The sequence below is a fragment of the Triticum aestivum genome, chromosome 3D (assembly GCF_018294505.1).
Source record: "Triticum aestivum cultivar Chinese Spring chromosome 3D, IWGSC CS RefSeq v2.1, whole genome shotgun sequence".
Classification (NCBI taxonomy): domain Eukaryota; kingdom Viridiplantae; phylum Streptophyta; class Magnoliopsida; order Poales; family Poaceae; genus Triticum; species Triticum aestivum.
The window spans coordinates 419,334,979-419,358,418 of NC_057802.1; the positions used below are offsets into that span (position 1 = coordinate 419,334,979).

Below are 23,440 nucleotides of genomic sequence, written 5' to 3' on the forward strand. Positions count from 1 at the left end.
GTGGAATAGAATATGATGGTGGAGATTTATGTGGAGAAGACAAAAAGGGAGAAAGTCTCACATCGGCGCGGCTAATCAACGGGCTATGGAGATGCCCATCAATTGATGCCAATGCGAGGAGTAGGGATTGCCATGCAACGGATGCACTAAGAGCTATAAGTGTATGAAAGCTCAAACTGAAACTAAGTGGGTGTGCATCCAACTTGCTTGCTCACGAAGACCTAGGGCATTTTGAGGAAGCCCATCGTTGGAATATACAAGCCAAGTTCTATAATGAAAATTCCCACTAGTATATGAAAGTGATAACTCAAGAGACTCTCTATATGAAGAACATGGTGCTACTTTGAAGCACAAGTGTGGTAAAAGGATAGTAACATTGCCCCTTCTCTCTTTTTCTCTCATTTTTTTTGTTTTCTCTTTTTTTCCTTTTTTTGGCCTTTCTCTTTTTTTTTGTCCGGAGTCTCATCCCGACTTGTTGGGGAATCATAGTCTCCATCATCCTTTCCTCACTGGGGCAATGCTCTAATAATGATCATCATCACACTTTTATTTACTGACAACTCAATATTACATCTCGATACTAGAACAAAGATATGACTCTATATGAATGCCTCCGTCGGTGTACCGGGATGTGCAATGATCTAGCGTAGCAATGACATCAAAAAACGGACAAGCCATGAAAACATCATACTAGCTATCTTACGATCATGCAAAGCAATTTGACAGTAAATGCTCAAGTCATGTATATGATGATGGAAGTTGCATGGCAATATATCTCGGAATGGCTATGGAAATGCCATGATAGGTAGGTATGGTGGCTGTTTTGAGGAAGATATAATGAGGCTTATGTGTGATAGAGCGTATCATATCACGGGGTTTGGATGCACCGGCGAATTTTGCACCAACTCTCGAGGTGAGAAAGGGCAATGTGCGGTACCGAAAAGGCTAGCAATGATGGAAGGGTGAGAGTGCGTATAATCCATGGACTCAACATTAGTCATAAAGAACTCACATACTTATTGCAAAAATCTATTAGTCATCAAAACAAAGTACTACGCGCATGCTCCTAGGGGGATAGATTCGTAGGAAAAGACCATCGCTCGTCCCCGACCGCCACTCATAAGGAAGACAATCAAAGAAACACCCCATGCTTCAAATTTGTCACACAACGGTTACCATACGTGCATGCTACGGGACTTGCAAACCTCAACACAAGTGTTTCTACAATCCACAACTACCCACTAGCATGACTCTAATATCACCATCTTTATATCGCAAAACTATTGCAAGGAATCAAACATATCATATTCAGCGATCTACAAGTTTTATGTAGGATTTTATGACTAACCATGTGAATGACCAGTTCCTGTCATCTCTCTAAATAGATATAAGTGAAGCATGAGAGTTTAATTCTTTCTACAAAAGATATGCCCACGCTCTAACAAGTATAAGTGAAGCAAAAGAGCATTCTACAAATGGCGGTTTTCTATGTGAAGAGAAACAAGCAATCCAAACTTCAAATGATATAAGTGAAGCACATGAAGCATTCTATAAAGCCATACTCAAAAGATATAAGTGAAGTGCAATGAGCATTCTGTAAATCAACCAAGGACTATCTCATACCAGCATGGTGCATAAAAGAAAAATGAAAACTAAATGCAAAAGACGCTCCAAGATTGCACATATCGCATGAACGAAACGAATCCGAAAACATAGCGATACTTGTTGAAGAAAGAGGGGATGCCTTCCGGGGCATCCCCAATCTTAGACGCTTGAGTCTCCTTGAATATTTACTTGGGGTTCCTTGGGCATCCCCAAGCTTGAGCTCTTGCCTCTCTTCCTTTTCCTCATACCGAGACCTCCTCGATCAAACACTTCATCCACACAAAACTTCAACAGAAAACTCGGTAAGATCCGTTAGTATAATAAAGCAAATCACTACTCTAAGTGCTGTTGCAAACCAATTCAAATTTTGTTTTTGCATTGTGTCTACTTTAATATAGCTTTTCCATGGCTTAATCCACTGATATGAATTGATAGTTTCATCAAAACAAGTAAACTATGCGTCAAAAACAGAATCTGTCAAAAACAGAACAGTCTGTAGCAATCTGAACATTCACCATACTTCTGGTACCCCACAAATTCTACCAAAATTAGGAAAAATAAAAAAATTGTACAGAAAGACAGTACAAAAATAATCAGAACCATTTGACGTTCTAGCAAAAAATGTAAAATTGTGAACTACAGCCAAAGTTTCTGTTCTGCACCGTACAAACCAACAAGCATTGTAAACATCCTAAAGGCAAACCTTGGCACATTATTTTTATAATACAATGGAATTGTACAAGGGTATAATTATTTTTTATGAAAATTTTCTTTAATTAAGATTCACAAAGTTTCGGTGAGCATGAACAAAGTTCAAGGAGTTCTCCCACTTCAACAATGCTTGTCTCTCTCACTTTCACTTTCCTTTTTGAAAAGTTTTGGGTTCCCCTCTTTATTTTTTTTGTTTTTAAAATATATGAAAGCACTCAACATAAATAAATGACTCTCTAAAACTTCCGGGTTGTCTCCCTGGCAGCGCTTTCTTTAAAGCCATTAAGCTAGGCATATAGTGCTCAAGTAGTGAATCCACCCGGATCCCAAGGTATATCAAAGCCAATTTTAATTAGCAATGATTTGGCATTTAGTAGTGAGCACAAAGTAACATATATCATGCAACAACGAAGTCTAACTCTCTTCCTATGCATCTGCATGTCATAAAAAAACAATTCATGCACACATAGTAAAGGCCAACGCATAGTATAAGCAGTTTCTTGCAATTTTATCATATTGGAAACATAGAGAGGTGGAGATATAGTTCCTCTCTCATAATAATTGAAAGTAGGAGCAGCAAGCACATGCATATTATATCCATCAAAATCATCATGTGTAGTAGTAAAACGCAACCCATCAATATAATCCTTAAAGCACAAACTTCTCCGATATAGTGTAGTTTGGAGAATTCAAAATGATAATAGGACTATCATGCGTGGGTGCAATAGCAACAATTTCATGTTTAACATAAGGAAATATAGCAAGTTCATCTCCATAAGCATAATTCATATTGGCATCTTGGCCACAAGCATCATCAAAAAGGGATATTTCAAGAGAATCACCGAGATCATAACAATCATCATAGCAATCATCCTTCGGTAAGCACGAAGGGGAATTAAACAATGTATGAGTTGAAGAGTTACTCTCATTAGAAGGTGGGCACGGGTGATCAATCCGCTCTTCCTCCTTTTGTTCTTCGCTCTCCTCATCATCTTTTTCATCCAATGAGCTCACAGTTTCATCAATTTCTTCTTCCATAGACTCCTGCAAAATATTAATCTCTTCTTGGACAGCGGAGACTTTCTCAACAAACGCATCAATATTGGAGTTATATTCATAATTCTCATAGCAATATTTCAATATAGCATAATTTTCAGGCCTATAAACACCATCATCATCAAAAGCTTCATACTTTTCAAACAAAGATTCAATTTCATAAGCACCCTTGAAAGCAACAAATTCTTCTATTTGTTCCACATCACAGTAATCATATATACCATTAGCATAAGAAGCCAAGGTTTTATTATCATTAAATTTGCATGAAAAGGGAAGGTGTGGAGCCTTCATCCTAGAGCAACAATTATAATCATATCTCAAGCATAGATCCCGAGCATACCAACGCAACATATAAATTTGATCCCATAATAGTTTCCCTTTCTGTGTCAAGTGATAATCCCTAAAGTATTCACGTTGATCCAACGTGTCTCCCATAACATAATTGAATGGGGTTTTCTCAGGATTATCAAAGTAGTACATAATATCTTGAACATAACGAGCATCGAGGGTTTTAGGAGGTTCCCCATCTCCATGAGTAGCAAGTACACCTAATTTTTTGGTATTTCGTGTTCCATATCCATAACTAAAGATAGAGAATAACTTAGAACAGCAAATAAAAATTACTTAGTGATAAAGCAAACAAGCACACACGAGAATATTCACCCCACGCTATGACTCCCCGGCAACGGCGCGAGAAAAAGGTCTTGATGACCCGCAAGTATACGGGATAGTTGTAGCCTCTTTCGATAAGTAAGAGTGTCGAACCCAACGAGGAGCTAAAGGTAGAACAAATATCCTCTCAAGTCCTATCTGCCACTGATACGACTCTACGCACGCTTAGTGTTCGCTTTACCTAGAACAAGTATGAAACTAGAAGTACTTTGTAGGTGTGATAGGATAGGTTTGCAAGATAATAAAGAAAGCGTAAATATAAACTAGGGGTTGTTTAGATAAAAATACAATAAAGTAAATATAGCGAGTGTGGAAAAGTGGTGATAGGAGTTGTGGAATTGTCCCTAAGCAATTGACTACGTTACTAGACCGATAATCACTATTGCAATTCTATTTGAGGGAGAGGCATAAGCTAACATCCTTTCTCTTCTTGGATCATATGCACTTATGATTGGAAATCTAGCAAGCATCCGCAACTACTAAAGATTCATTAAGGTAAAACCCAACCATAGCATTAAAGTATCAAGTCCCCTTTATCCCATACGCAAACAACCTACTTACTCGGGTCTGTGCTTCTGTCACTCACGCCACCCACCATAAGCAAATCATGAACATATTGCAAACCCTACAGCGGGGATCCCTCACGCTTGCGCGACACGGAGAGCACCATAGGACAGCACCAATAATAAAACATGCAACTCAAACCAATCATAGCAATTCATCAATCACCGATAGGACAATGAAAATCTACTCAGACATCATAGGATGGCAACACATCATTGGATAATAATATGAAGCATAAAGCACCATGTTCAAGTAGAGGGTACAGCGGGTTGCGGGAGAGTGGACCGCTGAATATAGACGGGGGAAGGTGATGGAGATGTTGGTGAAGATGGTGGAGGTGTTGGTGAAGATCGCGGTGATGATGATGGCCCCCGGCAGCGCTCCGGCGCCACCGGAAGCAAGGGGGAGAGAGCCCCCCTTCTTCTTCTTCTTCCTTGACCTTCTCCCTAGATGGGAGAAGGGTTTCCCCTCTGGTCCTTGGCTCCCATGGCGTGGGAGGGGCGAGAGCCCCTCCGAGATTGGATCTATCTCTCTGTCTCTCTCTGTTTTTGCGTTCTGGGATTCTGCCCTGTCACCGTTTCTTTTATATCCGGAGATCCGTAACTCTGATTGGATTGAAACCTTCGCCCAGATCTTTTTCCAAAAATTAGCTTTCTTGCGGCCAAAGAAGGGCATCAACCGCCTTACGAGTGGCCCAGGAGGGTGGGGGGCGCGCCCACCTGGAGAGGGTGTGGGCCCCTGTCTCGTGGCCACCTCGGGCACCGTCTCGTGTTGATTTTACTTCCCAAAAATCACAAATATTCCAAAATAATTCTCCGTCCGTTTTTACCCCGTTTGGACTCCGTTTGATATGGGGTTTCTGCGAAACATAAAACATGCAACAGACAGGAACTGGCACTGGGCACTGGATCAATATGTTAGTCCCAAAAATAATATAAAAAGTTGCCAAAAGTATATGAAAGTTGAATAATATTGGCATGGAACAATAAAAAATTATAGATACGACGGAGACGTATCAAGTAGCAGCAGTAGGCCCGGCCGTGCGAGCTCAACCCGGATGTGGTCGCCTTGTTCCCCGCCATGACCTACGCTGAGGCGAGGGCGCTCTGGGCGAAGGACGAGGGAGACAAGGGTGACGACGACGCGGCTGTGCTCGAGTGCGCCATCTGCCTTAGCGAGTTCGAGGACGGCGACTAGCTCCGCCCCCTCCCCAAGTGCAGCCAGGCGTTCCATCCGGACTGCATCGGGGAGTGGCTCACCGGCCACAAACCACGCGTCGCCGTCACCGCCTGGTTCGGCTGTCCGCAAGATGCAGAGGAAGGGGATGGCGACCTCGCCCTCTGCTTGCTCGCCGTCGTGGCCGAGGCGCACCACCGCGTGGCCGGGGCCTCCTCGACATCGTCACCGGCCCGGGGGTGCCGCCGCCGCCGCAGGGCGAGCTCGAGGAGCGGTGGCGCCCGACCGCTTCCTTGCTGCGCGCCACGCGCTCGTGGACCTCCGAGCTACCGCCACGCTCCTCCTCGTCGAGGTGCAGAGATGCTTGGGAGTGGACACGGCTGGAAATATTTGCCCCCCCAGCCCAAATTTTGCGCTGGCGCTGCCCTAGCCGGACGAAAAAACGTCATGGGGGAACAACGGCTGGAGATGCTCTAATGATCAGGTTCCTATTCTTTCTGCTCGGATATTATTACTCCTGTAGTGTACCGTTGTACAACATTGAGAGCGTTCCGAACATGGGTATGGTCTTTGTTGGGTGTGGTATTTTCCCAATTACTCCATCCATCCCATAATATAAGAACATTTTTTATACTAGTGTAGTGTCAAAACGTTCTTATATTATGAAACGGAGGAGTACTTAACAGTGCGTGCGCGCTCGCTGGCTGAATCGAGCGGTCGGCTCCTGGCCACATGATGGATCGTGTTGTCGTGAGTCCCACCTGCAGGTGCGACTTGGTCGGAGATGAGATTAGCTACACGACACGCTCTTTTTCTTAACCAATTTCTCCACCGCGGTGTTGCCTCCCCTGCCGCTCCTCTCCTTCCTCCTAATGGCGCCGCCCTGCTCTTCCCCTTGCTTCCCATGGCGTTGCTCCTCCCCTTCCCTTCCTCTCGCCATGGCACAGACCTGCTCTTCCCCTTTCTTCCCATGGCGCCACCCCTCTCCTGCCCTTTCCTCTCATGGTGCTGCCTTGCTCCTCCGCTTCCTCCCCATAGTCGATGCTGCTGTTGCCGATGGCGGGGGCCAAGGACGACGGAGCGGCTGCTGTGGCGGGCCGCCTATACGGCACGGCCAAGAACGACGCCCCAGTTCACCACGAGATCTGGATGCAGCCTCAGGTCAACGCCATCATCGCAAGACCTCCTTCTGCTACCCACTACTCCCTCCATTCCACAATGTAGTGCCTATAGATTTTCTCAAAAGTCAAACATTACAAACTTTGACCATATTTATGGAGAAAAGTAGGTACATCTAGAATACCAAATACACACCATTGGATACATCATATGTTATATTTTCAGAATGTACATGTTTGGTATTGTAGGTGTAGAGAGTTTTCTCTATACACTTGGTCAAAGTTGACAAAGTTTGACTTTCAGAAAAATCTATAGGCACTACATTGTGAAATGGAGGGAGTACTTGGCTACTTTTGCAATTCAGATTGAGCCTTCGTTATAAGGATATGCGTGTGTTGCATATTGCTTTTGGAGTTGTTTTCACTTTTTTGACGCGTAATTAGCTGAATGGTGACACATGGATTGGTCCTACATTTTGGTAGTATGTATCTCTTTTTCAGATATAGTGGTCTTCACATTTTAGTTGGCATCCATAGTGGTTGTGGTTGCATAAATAGTAGTTCTCGGTTAGATACGACATTTAAAAAGTTGCACAACACAACAATACTAAGATGGTTTGATGATGTTCGTGCTCGCATTGCTCATATAGCTAGACGCGCAACGTTGTAAACTCGACCAACTTCTGCTGCAATGTGGAAGCATGTCGCGCACGCACGACCATAGAGTTGCATAGTCTCATCGCACACGCGCGGCCACAAAGATGCACGTTGTCGTCGGCATAGTAACTCATGCACGATTGCGGAAGTTCCACACGTGCGGAGGCATAGTCGCGCACGCACGACCACGAAGCTGCACACTCTTGTCTGCATAGTAACACACGCACAGCCACAAATTTACATACTCTCATCGGTATAGTCGCACATGCGTGACCACAGAGTTGCACACTCATGTTATAGTCGCACATGTGTGGCCGCGTAGTTGCACACTCTCGCATGCACACTCTCGTCGGCACAGTTGCACATGCGTGGCCACGGAGCACACTCTCACCGGCATAGTCGCACATGCATGGGCGCGGGAGATGCTCACGCACGGCTGTGGAGTTGCAGACTCTCACCGGCATAGTCCAACATGCGTGGCCGCGGGGTTGCACACTCTCGCCAGCATAATCGCACACACACTCTTGTCGGCATAGTCGCACATGCATTATCGTGAGTTGGAGACTCTCATCGGTACAGTCAGACATGCATGGCTGTGGAGTTGCACACTTTCATCGGCATAGTTGAAAGATCGTGGATGTCGCCTAGGGGGGGGTGAATAGGCGCTTTAAAATAATTACGGTTTAGGCTTGAACAAATGCGAATAAACCTAGCGGTTAATTTGACAAGCACAAAACCTAAAACAACTAAGCTCACCTATGTGCACCAACAACTTATGCTAAGCAAGGTAAACAACTAAGTGATAGCAAGATATATGACAAGAAACAATATGGCTATCACAAAGTAAAGTGCATAAGTAAAGGGCTCGGGTAAGAGATAACCGAGGCACGCGGAGACAACGATGTATCCCGAAATTCACACCCTTGCGGATGCTAATCTCCGTTTGGAGCGGTGTGGAGGCACAATACTCCCCAAGAAGCCACTAGGGCCACCGTAATCTCCTCACGCCCTCGCACAATGCAAGATGTCGTGATTCCACTAAGGGACCCTTGAGGGCGATCACCGAACCCGTACAAATGGCAACCCTTGGGGGCGGTCACCGAACCCGTCAAGTTGCTCGGGGCGATCTCCACAACCTAATTGGAGACCCCGACGCTTGCTCGGAGCTTTACACCACAATGATTGAGCTCCGAACACCATAAAGGTTGGGGCTATCTTTCCAACGCCACCACGAAGCTTCACCATAATGGAATATGGCTCCGAGGTGACCTCAACCGTCTAGGGCGCCCAAGCACCCAAGAGGAACAATCTCAAGGGTACCAAGCACCCAAGAGTAATAAGTTTCTCAACTTGTAACTTCCACGTATCACCGTGGAGAACTCAACCCGATGCACCAAATGCAATGGCAAGGGCACACGGAGTGCCCAAGTCCTTCTCTCCCAAATCCCACCAAAGCAACAAATGCTAGGGAGGAAAATGAGAGGAAGAACGAAAAGGAGAACACCAAGAACTCCAAGATCTAGATCCAAAGGGTTCCCCTCACATAGAGGAGAAAGTGATTGGTGGAAATATGGATCTAGATCTCCTCTCTCTTTTCCCTTAAAAACTAGCAAGAATCCATGGAGGGATTGAGAGTTAGCAAGCTCGAAGAAGGTCAACAATGGGGAAGAACACGAGCTCAAAGGATAAGGTTGAATGGGGAAGAAGACCCCCTTTAATAGGAGCTCCCGAACTCAACCGTTATGTGCTCTGTCCGCGCACGAGCGGTACTACCGCCCGGGCGGTAGAACACAGAGAGCGGAGCAAAACAGAGGGCGAGGCAGAGCCGAATGAGCGGCACTACCGCTGGAACAAGCGGTACTACCGTTGGCCGCAGCGGTACTGCCGCTTGGCCCAGCGGTACCACCGATGGGACCGCGCACAGCGCCTACCACGAGCACAGGGAGAAGGAACAGGGAGGAGGGTCATTAAGCGGCACTAGGGGCGGTGGTAGCCGCGGTACTACCGCACACGGGCGGTACTGCCGCTACTACTGCCGCTGAACCCGACACGAGAAAACCACGTCTTGAGTCGAGGCGGTACCAGCGCGGAACCGGAGCCGTACTACCGCTTATGGCCATGGGCGGTACTACCGCTGTGGGACGGTGGTACTACCGCTTGTGGCGATAAGCGGTACTGACGCTCCGGCCCAGCGGTACTACCGCCGGCGCCATCCTTATGCCACTTCCACGAAAACAAGTATACTCCAAGGAAAACCAGAACTGCCATAACTTCTGCAAATGAGCTCCGAATTGAGCAAACTCAAGCTTGTTGGATAGAGGAAGACGAGTAGCATCAAAACAGCGACTGGTTATACTAAGAAGAGGCAGGGGAGGTATGCCTAACAAACAAAGGAGTGAAACCTCCAACAGAGAAGAACCGGCATACCCTCCAACATCGAAAACATCATAGAAGATGCACGCGAACTCCGTTTTCGATGAACTCGAGCTTGTCAACAAGATGACCAAAAGCTCCAAATCTCACAAGGAGAAGAACCAAACAAGAACCAATAAAGATGATGCAAGGATGCAATGGTTTGAGCTCTCTACGAACGATACGATCAAGCTACTCATCGAGAGCCCCCCTTGATAGTACGGCAATCGATCCTATAACCCGGTCTCCCACAACTACCATGAGACCGGTAAAATAGAAAACCTATCAAGGGCAAACCTTTGCCTTGCACATGGTCCACTTGAGCTAGATGATGACGATCTTGACTCCCTCAAGTTGGACCACCTTTCTTGATTGCGTTGGCTCAAAGAAGACTAGTTGATTGCTTCCCCATACTCCACTATGGGTGAGCCACTCTTCCGCACATCTTCACAAATCCATTGTCACCACAATGGACGGCAAGCTTCAAGCATTTGATCTTTTCGTGATGCTCCACTTGAAGATGCACACCGCAACCTAACCCCACAAAGAACTCTCACGAAGACCATGGGTTAGCACACAAAGCGTAATGGACAATGCTTACCATACCATGGGATCACTTGATCCCTCGGTACATCGTGTGCGCTTTGTGTGTTGAATCTTTCCAACTATCTTCATTTGGATGATGTCTTGAAGGTAGACATGAATGATCACACAATCTTCTTCTTCAAGACATGCTTGCAATAAGCTCAACACTCACATGACCGATCTTTGGATAATTCCTTAATAGCACCTTGGTCAACTAATAAACTCCTTGAAACCAACACATGGACTTCAAGAAAAGCCTATGGACAAATCCTTCAAATATAACTCAATGCAACCATTAGTCCATAGAGATTGTCATCAATTACCAAAACCAAACATGGGGGCACATCATGTTCTTTCAATAGTCGCACATGTGTGGCCATGGAGTTGCACACTCTCGTCTGCATAGTCGCACACGTACCGCTGCGACAGGTGCTCACACACACGTGGAGTTGCACACTCTCGACGGCATAGTCGCACATGTGTGGCCATGGAGTTGCACAATCTCATCCGCATAGTCGCACATGTATTGTTGTGGGAAGTGCTCACGCCCGGCCGCGGAGTTGCACATTCATGTCGGCATAGTCGCACATGTGTGGCTGTAGAGTTGTACACTCTCGTCCGCATAGTCGCACACACAATGCTGCGAGGGTTGCACATGCACAATGGGGCAGCTGCTCACGCGCGACTGCGGAGTTGAACACTCTGGCCGGCATAGTTGCTCACACACAGACTGCAGGTTGGCACACTCTTATGGGATAGTCCCTCGCACGCGGCAGTGGGGGTTGTGCACACGTACAAGCAGTTAGCCAGGGTAGTTAGCCGGGGCAGTAGGCGAAATTGTACATTTCACTGTTAGGGAGTAGTATGGGGTGGTGCCATCAGTGAAAACTGCATGTCCACGGTTAGAGGGAAAATTTGCACATCGACGGTCAACTAGTTGCACCAAACGAAGACTAAATTGCACATAAAAAAGTTCGTCGGAACATACCCATGCGAGATCTAGATTCGAAGAGCACGTCACGAGGGTTTCAACGGTGAAAACGAATCTTAAATGCGATACGCGATTTAAAAATTTAGAAACTCAAATTAAATGCGTTCGCTTCACATGAATATTTATTAATACTTTTCTGTTTATGTGGTACTTTCTTTAAAATATAATTAATTTTTTATCAATTAAAGGGACAAATTACTACCCTTTATTGATTAGGGACCAAAATTTTTCATTTTAGGCTGGCCGCTCGCGACGGCTAGCGAGCAGCCGGGCCGCTGGCTAGACTCGTCCGGTCTTTTTTCGTGAGAAAAGAAAACAACATCCGAGGCTGCCAGCTGTTTCTCCGACTGACATGTGGGTCACCAACGAGCGCCACTTCCGGGAAGACGGCGAGCCGGAAGCTCACCCCACGTTTACAGGCACGCGCCCCTCCCTCGTCTTTCCTTCCCCTCCTCTTCTCCGTCAGGAGAGAAACAAGAACTGAACTCTGAGCAGAGAGTACCAAACGCACAATGCAGTGAGCAATCAATCATACTCTCTCCGTCCCGGCGCCGTAGAAGAAGCAGGATAAGAAGCAGGAGCGTCCGTCCTTCCGGCGAAGCCACGCGGCCTCTCTCCACTGGGCTGATTTCCTCTCTTGGTACGGAAGCCCTAACCCTTTCCCCACCTCCCTTGAAAAAATTGCAAGAACCCGCATTTCCCCCCTCTTTTCACTAGGAATCTTCGGGGTTCCCGCGTTTGGTCATTTACTGAAGCGAGGCAGTCGATTTCCACTCTATCCAGTGGATAAAACTCGAATTAATCTTTGCCATGGTACTATGCCCCTGCACCTGCAGACTATCGGCGCTCATGGCAGAGGCCGGAGATGCAAGTGGTGGCTGGCTTGCGCGCCTCTCCGGACTCGGTTCATATGTTTGCTCCAAGATGAACTACCACGAATACTGCAGCCATGAATACACCGGCATCCACACCGCGCTTCACGGACTCCTCGAAGAAAAGGAGAAGGTGGAGCAAGAACATAAGGGTAACCGCTGCTCTGTTTGCTTAGGATCATCCTCATATGTTGTTTGCGCTATAATAACGGATTTTGTTGGCTTTTTTTAAACGCCATTTCTCTGAAGGCAACACTTTAATCCTAGCCATCAAATCGAACAGCCAACGTTGCTCCAATGATGTTTATTACAATCAGTTATCTGTTATCTGAAGCCCCCCAATGGTTACCAGTCAATCCTACCAATCTGTAATTACTCGCATTGTTTACAAATCTCCTGTCACACGCAAACAAAACTGTGCATTGGTCGAAACGTGCATTGCACTTGCACTAGTGATAAGAAAACCGTGGCATCATTCTTACCACTTTTGATAATATCATGGACAGCAAGGCTTCAACTTATCGCTGCGAAGGAGGAGCTCGTTAAAAGGAATGAAGAGCTGGAAGCAGAGATTCAATCTCTAAAGAGAAAGCTCCAAGCAAGTGAGGCAAGCGATACGCCGGCACAGGGAAGTGGTCGTGAGCATAACCAGTCTGGAAGGGTAAGTAAATGCTTATCTGTGAATGTGATAATTCTAAGGATAAGTGTGTTACTGGGATAGTGTGTTACTGGTCTTTACTGCTTAGGCAGAATGTGATGCCATGAATGTTTATAGATCCTTTGCAAGATAGTTCTGCTCATCTAATTACAGCAAAACTATTTTGCAAAGCAATTATTCTGCACATTTTGAGTTGCACTTTTATGCCTTGTTGGCTCCCTCGTCTGATCGTGTCTATGCTCTTTTAGAAGTGTTCTTCATTTTACTGATTGCAATTATCATCTTGTTGCATATTTATGTGAAGTACTGTAAAAAAATGAGTGCATTTTGGGTCACTCATTGCTAGACTAGTATAATGAGTGGCCATTCTCGGAAGCGGATTTGTAGCACCCGGGTGCTCCACACCCCTATACGAACATTAAATTCAAAAAAAATACCGAGAAATTTGAAAAAAAAACTGAGATTTTGGGATATCAAACCTGGGTTCCCGATCTGCTCCCGTGTGAAATTTCGTGAAAAAATACCAGGAAATGTATTCGTGGCAAAAAAGACAAAAATTTCCTATGTATAGAAAAAAAAACTGTTTGGATAGATTTTTGTTCGGACAGTATTTCCTTCGCCACGGATACGTTTTCTGGTATTTTTTCATGAAATTTCACACGGGAGTAGATTGAGAAACCAGGTTTGATATCCCCAAATTTCAGTTTCTTTTTTTTTGGTATTTTTTACATTTAATATTCGTATAGGGGTGTGGTATAGGGGTGTGGAGCACCCAGGAGCTCCTGTGTATTTTCCGGCCATTCTCTTGCTTTTCCTATTCTGCCATACTTACCCCGCTACATCACTATAAAAGCAGGTGCAAATAACATCAGTGCAGAAAAGAAAACGGCAATCTGAGGGACATGCTGGTGAAGATGCTGAGGAGCATGAGGCTGCGGAAATTCTGTGTGTTATGAACAGTCATGAACAAGGTTTGAGTGCTGAGCTTCGCGATGTTAGAGAAGAAACTTCAAATATCAACGCTGAGCTCATCAAGGTTCAGTCATATCCATAATCATTTTCACCCTCTTATCAATATTAGATACTACACGCATTCCTGTCACACCATGCGGAAGATTATGAAATGAAAATTGACATTATAAGTTGATGTCCAGGGATTTCTTGATATGGGTGGTGTTGGTAGACAGAATATCACCGTAAAGTACATGGGGCAGTTGAGTGAGAGGCCATTCCTACTGGCATGCCTTCGGAAGTTTCTCCGCAAAGAAGCCGAGGCGGAAGCTTCTCGGCTGTGCAAATTTTGGCAGGAGCAGCTCATGAACCCAGAGTGGTATCCCTTCAAGTGTGACACAACTGGAGGCATTTCTGAGGTACGCTGAGTTCTTGTACAGACCATAGCTTATGGTCCACCGGTTCTTGGAGGTGACAAGTTATGTGCTACATCGCTACTTGTGTGATTAGGAGACTATTAATGACGATGACGTTAAGCTACAAGAGCTGCGGGCTACGTGGGGGGAAGAGTCTTACAAGGCTTTGGTGAAGGCTTTGGTGAATAGTTTCTTGGAGTTAAAGGAATGTGGCAAGCTGAGTGACAGAACCATTGTAGCCCAGCTTTGGAATTTCAAAGAGGACAGGAAGGCTACTCTCAGTGAGAGTGTTGAGTACGTGTGCAGCAAAGTGAAGAGCCTCAGCAACGAGAATGTCAGGACCTCGACTTGCGGGTATGTATGATTGTATAAGATTCAGTTTGTTAAGTGCACCTTTGCTAGAATCATACAGGCATGCAGCGCCAGCAGTCCTGATTCAATTGGAGCATTGAAATCGTAGCTGTAGGTTTCTGTATCTGTAATTAGCCAAATGAAACAAAAATCCTACTGGTCCAGTATATTTCAGAGCTCTTTTACGGTACCCTGGTACTCCAAAATAGAACAGGGAGTACCAATTAAATCCAACCATCGATTCTAAGGGGTATTATGGACCTTTTGTGTTGCTATAAAATTTTCCCAAAATAAATCTTTTTATTAATAAATCTTCCAGTCTATTTCGTTGTCGATGAAAAAAAATCCTTTGATACAATCACGCGGCTCTCCCCTTGGAACGCCGTCAAGTGATCTTCCCCGTATCCATCTCAACTGCTGACCTGCCCTTCCTTCAGCGCACCAGTCATCCTCTTCGCAGGTCTAACTATCTTCCTGATGCTCGGCCGCCACACCGCCGATGGTTTCTCCACTTCGCTCGTAGCGCTGCTGATGTATGAGGCAATTCCACCTCTGTAACATCGATCTTGTGCATTTGATATCTCATCGTCCGTCTTGACCCCTTTCTCCATGTGTGCATATTTTCGACTGCTGAGATTGGTCCTTAATTTGAACAAAAATCCGATATAGATACTTGAGTGTTAGTAAGAACTTCGTAGATTGAAAACGACGAACTTGCAAAAAAGAACAGAACGCCGGCAGATGCATGTAGTTCTTGTGCATTGAATCCATACGAGCAGCCGTTCAAGCACGTAGAAACAATATCCAGTCAAATCTTTTATTCCTATTCGCAAAAAATAAACGGTGTATTCCTAAAAGAAATCAGATCCTTCAAGGTAACTGTTCTTTTTTTTTTTGAGGATCTTCAAGGTAACTGTTCGATCTGAATATTAGGCGCACGTTATTTGTCATCTTCTGTTACGTTTTCTGTTTTTATGTATCTGCTGTCACGTTTTTACCCTTGAACTGGAGGTACTCCTTAACACTTGGTACTAGTACTCCCTAACACTCTGCGCTGGAGTACCAATAAGCAACATCCGTCGGATTAAAGAAAACGGACGGTCTGTGTTGATTTAAGGGTACTGTAAAAGAGCTCATATTTCAATGGCCTTTTTAAAGGCATGGTACAGAGACTTATTATATGGCCAGGAAAACAGACTTGGTTGGGTGTATATATACCGGGAAATGGACTTGATGATGCATGCAAACTTTGTTATAACTAGTACTTATGTGAATTCACACAAAAATTCATTAGAACTTGTTTCTGTATGTGCAGGAAAAGGGGCCGTGGTGGTGGACGAGCATGAAGACACTAACGAAAAGAATAGGTGCTGTACTTTGAACTTTTAAAGACGCTATTATGAGTCACCGTACCTTTTAAGAAAGTGTTTTTCTGTAGAAAAAATTATCCGAAGCTGAGTCCAGAAAGAACATTTCAACTGAAATTTTGGTGTCCATCTCATGGTAACCTCAGTAGCAATGCAGGCACAAGTGCCTTAGTTGATGCTGTCGTATATTGCAGATAGATTGTTCCTGTCTACTGAATTATCACCATGCCAATTTGATTTTAAATTGTGCAGGGAACTTACTCAGGCTGTCAGTGTCTGGGTACAAAACATAGAAGCGCTAACTCATGGTGAAGAACTGAAGACTGAAGAATCTTTTCTTATTTTGGCAAACAAAGACTGAAGAACCTGACCTTAGCAAGGAAGGAAGCCCGAAAAGAGCATATCACCAAAAAAGGCTTTCGCCCCGCTTTATAGATAAAGTAAACCGCCCGAATCAAACAGCCAACAGAGTTCACACACACACACACAAACACACACTCAAAGTCACAGCCGCACAGAACGCACGGTACCAAAGGGGTTAATGCTGAGGGCACAGCTCAACAAGCCCTAAGAACAAAAGGACACACACAAAAAAACCGCCACGGATGGGTCCAGCCTAATCAGGTTCCGGCGGTGGTGGCGGAAGCGGGGGCGCCATGCGGAAGGCCATCGATCGAAGGTCGGTGAGGAGGGTGTCGATGGTGCTCCGGTCCTGGGTGCGGCTAAGCGGCCACCAAAGCTGCAAATAGCCACACATTTTGAAGATCGCGTCAGTCGCACGTCGCAAAGGAACTTTCTAGATAACGAGCTTGTTGCGAATATTCCAAAGCGTCCATGCAAGGATCCCAATGCACAACCATCTAATATGGCGGTAACGCGGGGAGGAGGCATTGATCTCCGCGAGTAGGTCAGGGAAGTTGGAATTGCACCACTGTCCGCCGACCGTTTCACGGAAGCACGACCACAGGAACTGGGCAGTGGAGCAGTTGAAGAAAATGTGGTTCGAATCCTCCATCGTGGCGCACAGGGGACACATCTCGTCCCCAGGGCCATTGCGCTTGCGGACTTCCACCCCAGAGGGGAGACGTCCCCGAATCCACTGCCAGAGGAATATCCGGATCTTGAGGGGGAGACGAATGTCCCAGATCAGGCTAAAGGGCTCAGGGGCCAGCGAAGGGGCGATGGCAGCATACAAAGACTTCGTGGAGAAGCATCCCGAGGGCTCCAGACGCCACGCCATGGAGTCGGTGGCGCCCTCTACCTGCATTGGCAAGAGAGCGATGTCCTGTAGAAGGGCGTCCCACGCGTCAACCTCCTGGGGGCCAAAGGAGCGCCGAAAGGCGAGGCGCCCTAAGTCAATAAGGGCCGCTTCGACGGAAATTCGGGGATCTGCCGCAATGGCAAATAAGCCCGGGAAGCGGGCGGCCAGAGGGGAATCTCCAAGCCAGCGGTCGAGCCAAAACAGGGTCGAGGACCCGGAACCCACCGAGATGGAAGTGCCAATCCGGAGCACGGGGAGGAGCTGAATCACCGCCTGCCAGAACTGGGATCCCTTAGAGCGCTGGCAGAAAGCAAGAGGTTGTCCTCGGAGGTACTTATTCTGAATGATGGTAAGCCAGAGGCCGCCCTCCCCGTTGGCAATACGCCATAGCCATCGGGTCAGGAGAGCAATGTTCATGCGACGGGAGGATAAGATCCCCAGACCTCCCTGGTCCTTGGGTTTGCAAATGTCCGGCCAGCTCACCATATGGTATTTTTGCTTGTCCCCCTCGCCAGCCCAGTAAAATCTGGACTGATATTTGGCCACCTCCTGGTGAAGCGTCTCATGGAGTCTATAGAAGCTCATGAGGAACCAGAGAAGGCTAGCCAGCGAGGAGTTGATGAGGATTACCCGCGCCGCCTTCGAGAGCCACCGGCCCTTCCAGGGCTCGACTCGGTGTTGCATCCGGGTCACGGAAGGGCGGAGGTCCGCTACGGTGAGGCGAGAGTCACTAATGGGGATCCCCAGATAGGTCGTGGGGAAAGAACCCAGGCGGCAATTAAGCCGGTCCGCAATGCCCTGGGCCTCCACCGGTGGGTATCCCAGCACCATCACCTCGCTCTTATCAAAGTTGATGGTCAGACCGGACATCCGTTGGAAGCAGAGGAGGAGGAACATCAGGTTGGCAATATCGGACTCGGAGCCCTCAACCATTATTATGGTGTCATCGGCATATTGTAGGAGGGAGAACCCCCCCCTCCTACAAGGTGTGGGACCACGCCGTGAATGTGGCCGGCCGATTTGGCTTTGTCAAGAATGGCCGCGAGGGCATCGGCCACCATGTTAAACAGGAACGGCGAGAAAGGGTCGCCTTGGCGGACCCCACAGAGTGTGGGGAAGAAGGGGCCGATCTCACCGTTAATGTTAATAGCGGTCCGACCGCAGGAGACAAGCTGCATAACTCTGGTCACCCAACGGTCATCAAAGCCCTTACGGAGTAAAACTTCCCGAAGGAAGGGCCAGTGCACAGTGTCATAGGCTTTATGGAAATCAAGCTTCAGGAATACCGCCCGTTGGTGCTTGGAGCGGACTTCGTGAAGGACCTCGTGGAAGACCAACACCCCATCCAGGATAAAACAGCCCTGAATGAAAGCCGACTGATTGGGGTGGGTGATCGAGTCGGCGAGCCGGGTCACCCTATTGGCGTACCCTTTGGCCAGAATTCGAAAAATCACATTGATCACAGTGATGGGTCGGAATTGGCAGATGTCCGTCGCACCCGGAACTTTGGGGATAAGAGTGACTACCCCATAGTTCAGGCGCCCAAGATCCATGGTCCCTAAGAAAAACTCGTCAAAGAGAGCCATGATCTCAGGTTTGATGGTCTGCCAGAATGCTTTAAAAAAGGAGACTGGCAGTCCATCCGGCCCCGGCGCCGAGGAGGCGTTCATGCCCTTAATCGCCGCGAGGACTTCCTCCTCGGAGAACGGGGCAACTAAGGCGGCATTGTCCGCAACAGACACAAGCTGGGCGCCTGACCAGGTGTCGGGTGCCAGAGCGATCCCACCCCGAGGGGTGGGGGAGAATAGTGCTTTATAGAAGCCATCTACATGTGTCCGGATGTCCGAGGGGCGGACGAGCTGGGAGTCACCATCCCACAAACAGTGGATGGAGTTCCGACGTCGTCGCCCATTCGCGATCGCCTGGAAATATGCCGTATTAGCATCGCCCCGCAGCACCCAACGCTGGGTACCGCGGAGCCTCCAGTAAGCTTCTTCATCCGTGTAGATGGTAGCGAGCTGATCCTCGAGATCATATCGCACCATCCACTCATCCGGGGAGATCCCGGAGGTGTCCGCGCGGTAATCCAAGGCCTGGATGGCTTCAAGGAGGACTTTTTTCCGTCCGCGGAGGTCCCTGCCAAGGTTAGCTCCCCACCCTTTCATGAATTGGCGGCCGAGCTTGGCACAGAACTGCCAGGAGTCCACCGCCGACATGGATCGGTGGGGAGAGGAGCGCGCAGAGGTCCACTTGGCCGCGACCGCCTCCCTGAAGCCCGCTTGGTTGAGCCAGAAGAGCTCGAACCTGAAGCGAGGCGGGGTGGGAGGACGTTCATCGGCGGTGGAGAGAAGGAGAGGGACGTGGTCCGACCCAATCCGGGTAATCGCACGAAGCGAGGCCAAGGGGCATCTAAGTTCCCATTCCGGGGAGACTAGGACGCGGTCCAAGACGGACCGCGTCGGGTCGGCTTGGCGGTTAGTCCAGGTAAACCTGGCACCCGTCCGCTCAAGCTCGCGGAGGCCGAGATCCGCGATGCAGTCGTTGAACATCTGCATCCTGGGGAGGTTGATTCGGTCATTATTCTTATCATCGGGAGAGCGGATGAGGTTGAAGTCCCCTCCAACAACCACCGGGAAGGTGGAGGCGGAGACCTTCCGTTGGAGCTCATCAAGGAAGGTCGGGGAGCGGCGGTGGTCCGCCGGCCCATAGACAATGACAACCTCCCATTTGAAGTTGAGCGCCCTCTCGAAGAGCTCCATGCTAACGAAGAACTCGCCCCGGTCCATCCCGCCAACCTCAAAGGTGGCATCCTTCACACCTAAAAGGATGCCTCCCGAGTGCCCCGTGGTCCCACTAGAAGGGAGCCAATGCCCGGCGAATAGGTGGGGGCTAAGACGCTCCAGCTCGGGAAGAGAAAAATCCATGCGCAAGGTTTCCTGAATGGCGATGATGTCAATGTGTTCGTCACGCACGTAATCGACGAGTTGGCGGCGTCGGCCATCATGGCCGAAGCCGCGGATGTTCCAAAAAAGGGCCCGCATCTAAGCCCCCATCGGGGGGCTGCTTGACCCCAGAACACGAGATGCGCTTTGGGCGCGGAGAGCAGCAGTGCGGGACCGAGTGCGCCCACGAATGGCCCCGTCGCCCACCGTAGGGGCCTGATCAGCGGTACGGGCAATCTGCTCCTCAAGGGTCCTACGCAGGCGAGCCCGGGTCTCAGCCAGCTTGCCATCAAGAATCTCGCGAGCCCTAATGGCCGCGATCTACTCTATGGGGGGACCCACTTCCCCCCTGAAAACGATGGCCGAGTCCGTGGCCACCTTGGCAAGGTGTCTAAGAGGAACAGCCTCAAGCGTGGAAAAGGGACAACAGGAAGAACTGGGAAGGGCGGAATCCACACCTGACTCGAGGTTCCGGGCAGCCGCCCGGATCTCAGCACGCTCGGCGATGGACGGAACCGAGGCATCGACCGGGCGAGCCGCATCGAGGCGGGCGCTGCGGCGAGACGCAGTCACCGACGTCGAGGAGGAGCGGGGTCGCCTGGTGTACGCCACCGTCGGGGGAGGGATTGTGGAGACCGGAGTGGTGACGACCACGGCCACCGCCGAAGCCGGGGAGGCAGGGGAGGTGGGGTGGGCGTCGGGGACCACCAGCGGGGGGAGCGGGGCGACGAGCTCCAGGGTGTCGCCAGACGCATCCCCCGCGGGCGGAGGCACCGGAGAGGGCTCTCCGAGGGGTGGGGTACCACCGTCACCACCCGTGAGGGCCGGGGAGGTCGGGGCCGGGGGGACGGTGGTTCCGGGCCCGATGGAGAGGAGCGGCGAGCGGAGTCGGCAGAAGGAGAGCGGGGCGACGAGGGGGGCACGACGAGCAGACCAACACTCGAGATGTCACTGATCGACTCCGAGGCAGGGGGAGATGGCGCCACTGGGGGTGCGGCCAGCTGGAGGGCCATCGCGAGGTCCGCGGCGGACACTCGGGTGCGGCCCTGCCCGGAGCCGCCGCGGCCCGAGGGGGGGTTGGCGGGCTCACGAGACAGGGAGCGGGAGCGCTCAGAGATGTCGTCGTCCTCCTCGTTGTCGTCGAAGCGGGAGTGGCGGGGGCGCCGGTGGTGGGACCCATCGGCATCCGCGGGCCCGCTCCCCTGGAGGCTGTCAGCGGAGAGGCGGGGGCGGCCGATGTGGTTCGGCGGCTCGGGGCAGATGGTGAGGTCGTAACCGTCGTCGTTGAAGAAGACCCGAAGCGTGGTGTGGAGCTTGGAGGCGTCCAGGCATTTCACCTTGACCCGGACCTCCTCCTCCTTGCGCAGAGAGAGCTCGTCGACCACCACCACCTTGCCCAGGATCTTGGACATACTGCGAATGACCCGCTCAGACCGGGCCACGTCTGGGAGGCCGGCGATGAGGAGCCAGGCCGTGTCCAGGACCGCCACGGCCTTGGGATCCCACCTCGACTTTGAGATGTTCACCACAATCCCGTTGAGGGCCAAGGTGATGTTGTCGCTGCGGGTGCAGAAGCCCATGCTCATGGCGTCGGGGAAGATCACCGAGAAGGCGTTGGGCGCGGTGGAGGTCACCTGCCAATCCCACTTGCACCGGCAGAGGTGGTTGAGCTCGGCCTCGATCAGCTCCGGAGTGGCGACGCCCTCCCCCACGACCGTCACAAGGGCCAGGAGCGAGGGGGAGGGAGGCGGGAGCTCCGGCACCTCAATGTGGAAGAAGCCCATGTCCTCGATGCCGTGGCCGTACATCATGATCTCCTCCGTGACCGGGCGCTCCGGAAAGAGAACCGCGGGGTGCCCGGCCTCCTTGCAGAGGTAGCAGGTCGGTGGGTTGGGACAAGCCACCTGGAAGTGGCCTGACAGGCCGCAGTTGAAGCACGGCGGACCCACGGAGGTGGCGACGGCACCCGAGGCCGGAGTCACCACGGCGGCGGAGGAGGCGGCAGGAGGAGGGTGAGGCGGCCCCTTCTTCTTCTTCTTCTTAGCGCCCGGGCGCCCACGGTTCCCGTTGCTGCCGTTAGAGGGCGGAAAAGCGGCTTGGGCGCGCGGGGGCTGGTAACGCCGGTTCTCAGGGGCGGTGGACTCGGAAGCGGGAGGAGCTTGACGCGGAGGAGAGGGCCGGCGGTAGCCACGGCCATCGCGGGCCGACGAGCGCCGGGTCGGAGACCGGCCTCGGGCAGGGGAACGCCGCGCAGGCGAGTTGCCCCGGTCCCGAGAGTCCTCCCGAGGCGGATCCCGGCGGGCAGGCGAGTGGGAGCGGCGGTCATACCGCGTCGGGGAGCGGCGGGATTGGCGGGGAGGGGAGCGGCGGGGGTCACGGGAGTCGCGGGCAGGGGATCGGCGAGCCGGGCGGGAGGTGAGCTGGCTCCGGAGGTCAGCCTCCCGCCGGAGGCCGTCGGGGGAGGAGCGCGGAGGGTCGCGGCGGTCATCCGCGCGCCGCTTCGGGCGGGATTCGGCGTCGCCCCACTCCCGGGTCATGGCCGGCGGCGGAGGCGGGGGCGAGGGGGCGCGGCGGCCGGAGGGGACGAGGGAGGCGGCCTGCGAGGCAGCAGGATGGGAAGCGAGGGTCGGGGCACGGGAGGCTCGGGGAAACCCTACAGGGGGCCAAATCAAGCGCCGGGACGGGCCAGACCGCGCCAGGGGGCGCAGCTGGGCCACACCACGCGCGGCGGGGCTGGGCGGCCGGCCCACGCGTCGGTCAGCGGCCCGCCTCCCGCCTGGGGGCCCATTGGCCGACAGCCCGAGGGTAGGTCCAACAGGATGGGCCCCAGGGAGGCCCATAAGCAGAGCGGCCCGAAACGACCTGCCCGGGGCAACCAACCGGGGCACGAGGGTTTCCCCAGGCGCCGCCGCGGAGGTCGCCGCCGGGGCAGGAAGGGGACGACGCGGCCAGGGCACGGCACACCGGCCGGCCGGAGATTGGGAGGGAGCGGCAACGAAGGCGGAGATGAACGGACGGAAGGGAGCTCGCCGGACAAGGATGCCCGAGAGCGCGAGCGCCGGCGGCGGCGACGGG

At 50.6% G+C, this 23,440-nt stretch overlaps 1 protein-coding gene across 2 annotated transcripts; it reads left to right on the forward strand.

Moving 5' to 3' along the window:
- The first annotated feature begins 11,971 nt into the window (after positions 1–11,971).
- LOC123079291 (factor of DNA methylation 1) lies at positions 11,972–16,151 on the forward strand. Of its 2 annotated transcripts, none has more exons than XM_044502027.1 (7): positions 11,972–12,187; positions 12,384–12,571; positions 12,926–13,080; positions 13,931–14,113; positions 14,232–14,447; positions 14,539–14,798; positions 16,111–16,151. In XM_044502027.1, the coding sequence occupies exons 2-7, from the start codon at positions 12,397–12,399 to the stop codon at positions 16,139–16,141; spliced, it is 1,020 nt and encodes a 339-aa protein (XP_044357962.1). In that variant the 5' UTR covers positions 11,972–12,187; positions 12,384–12,396; the 3' UTR covers positions 16,142–16,151. The 2 variants fall into 2 exon arrangements, with proteins under 2 accessions (XP_044357962.1, XP_044357963.1); XM_044502028.1 differs by having other exon boundaries at positions 13,934–14,113.
- Positions 16,152–23,440: the final 7,289 nt, after the last annotated feature.

Coding starts and splice junctions, on each gene's coding strand:
- LOC123079291 (XM_044502027.1), top strand. CDS start 12,397: ATGGCAGAGGCCGGAGATGCAAGTGGTGGCTGGCTTGCGCGCCTCTCC. Junction 14,114..14,231: donor TCAACGCTGAGCTCATCAAG/GTTCAGTCATAT, acceptor GTTGATGTCCAG/GGATTTCTTGATATGGGTGG. Junction 14,448..14,538: donor CAACTGGAGGCATTTCTGAG/GTACGCTGAGTT, acceptor TTGTGTGATTAG/GAGACTATTAATGACGATGA.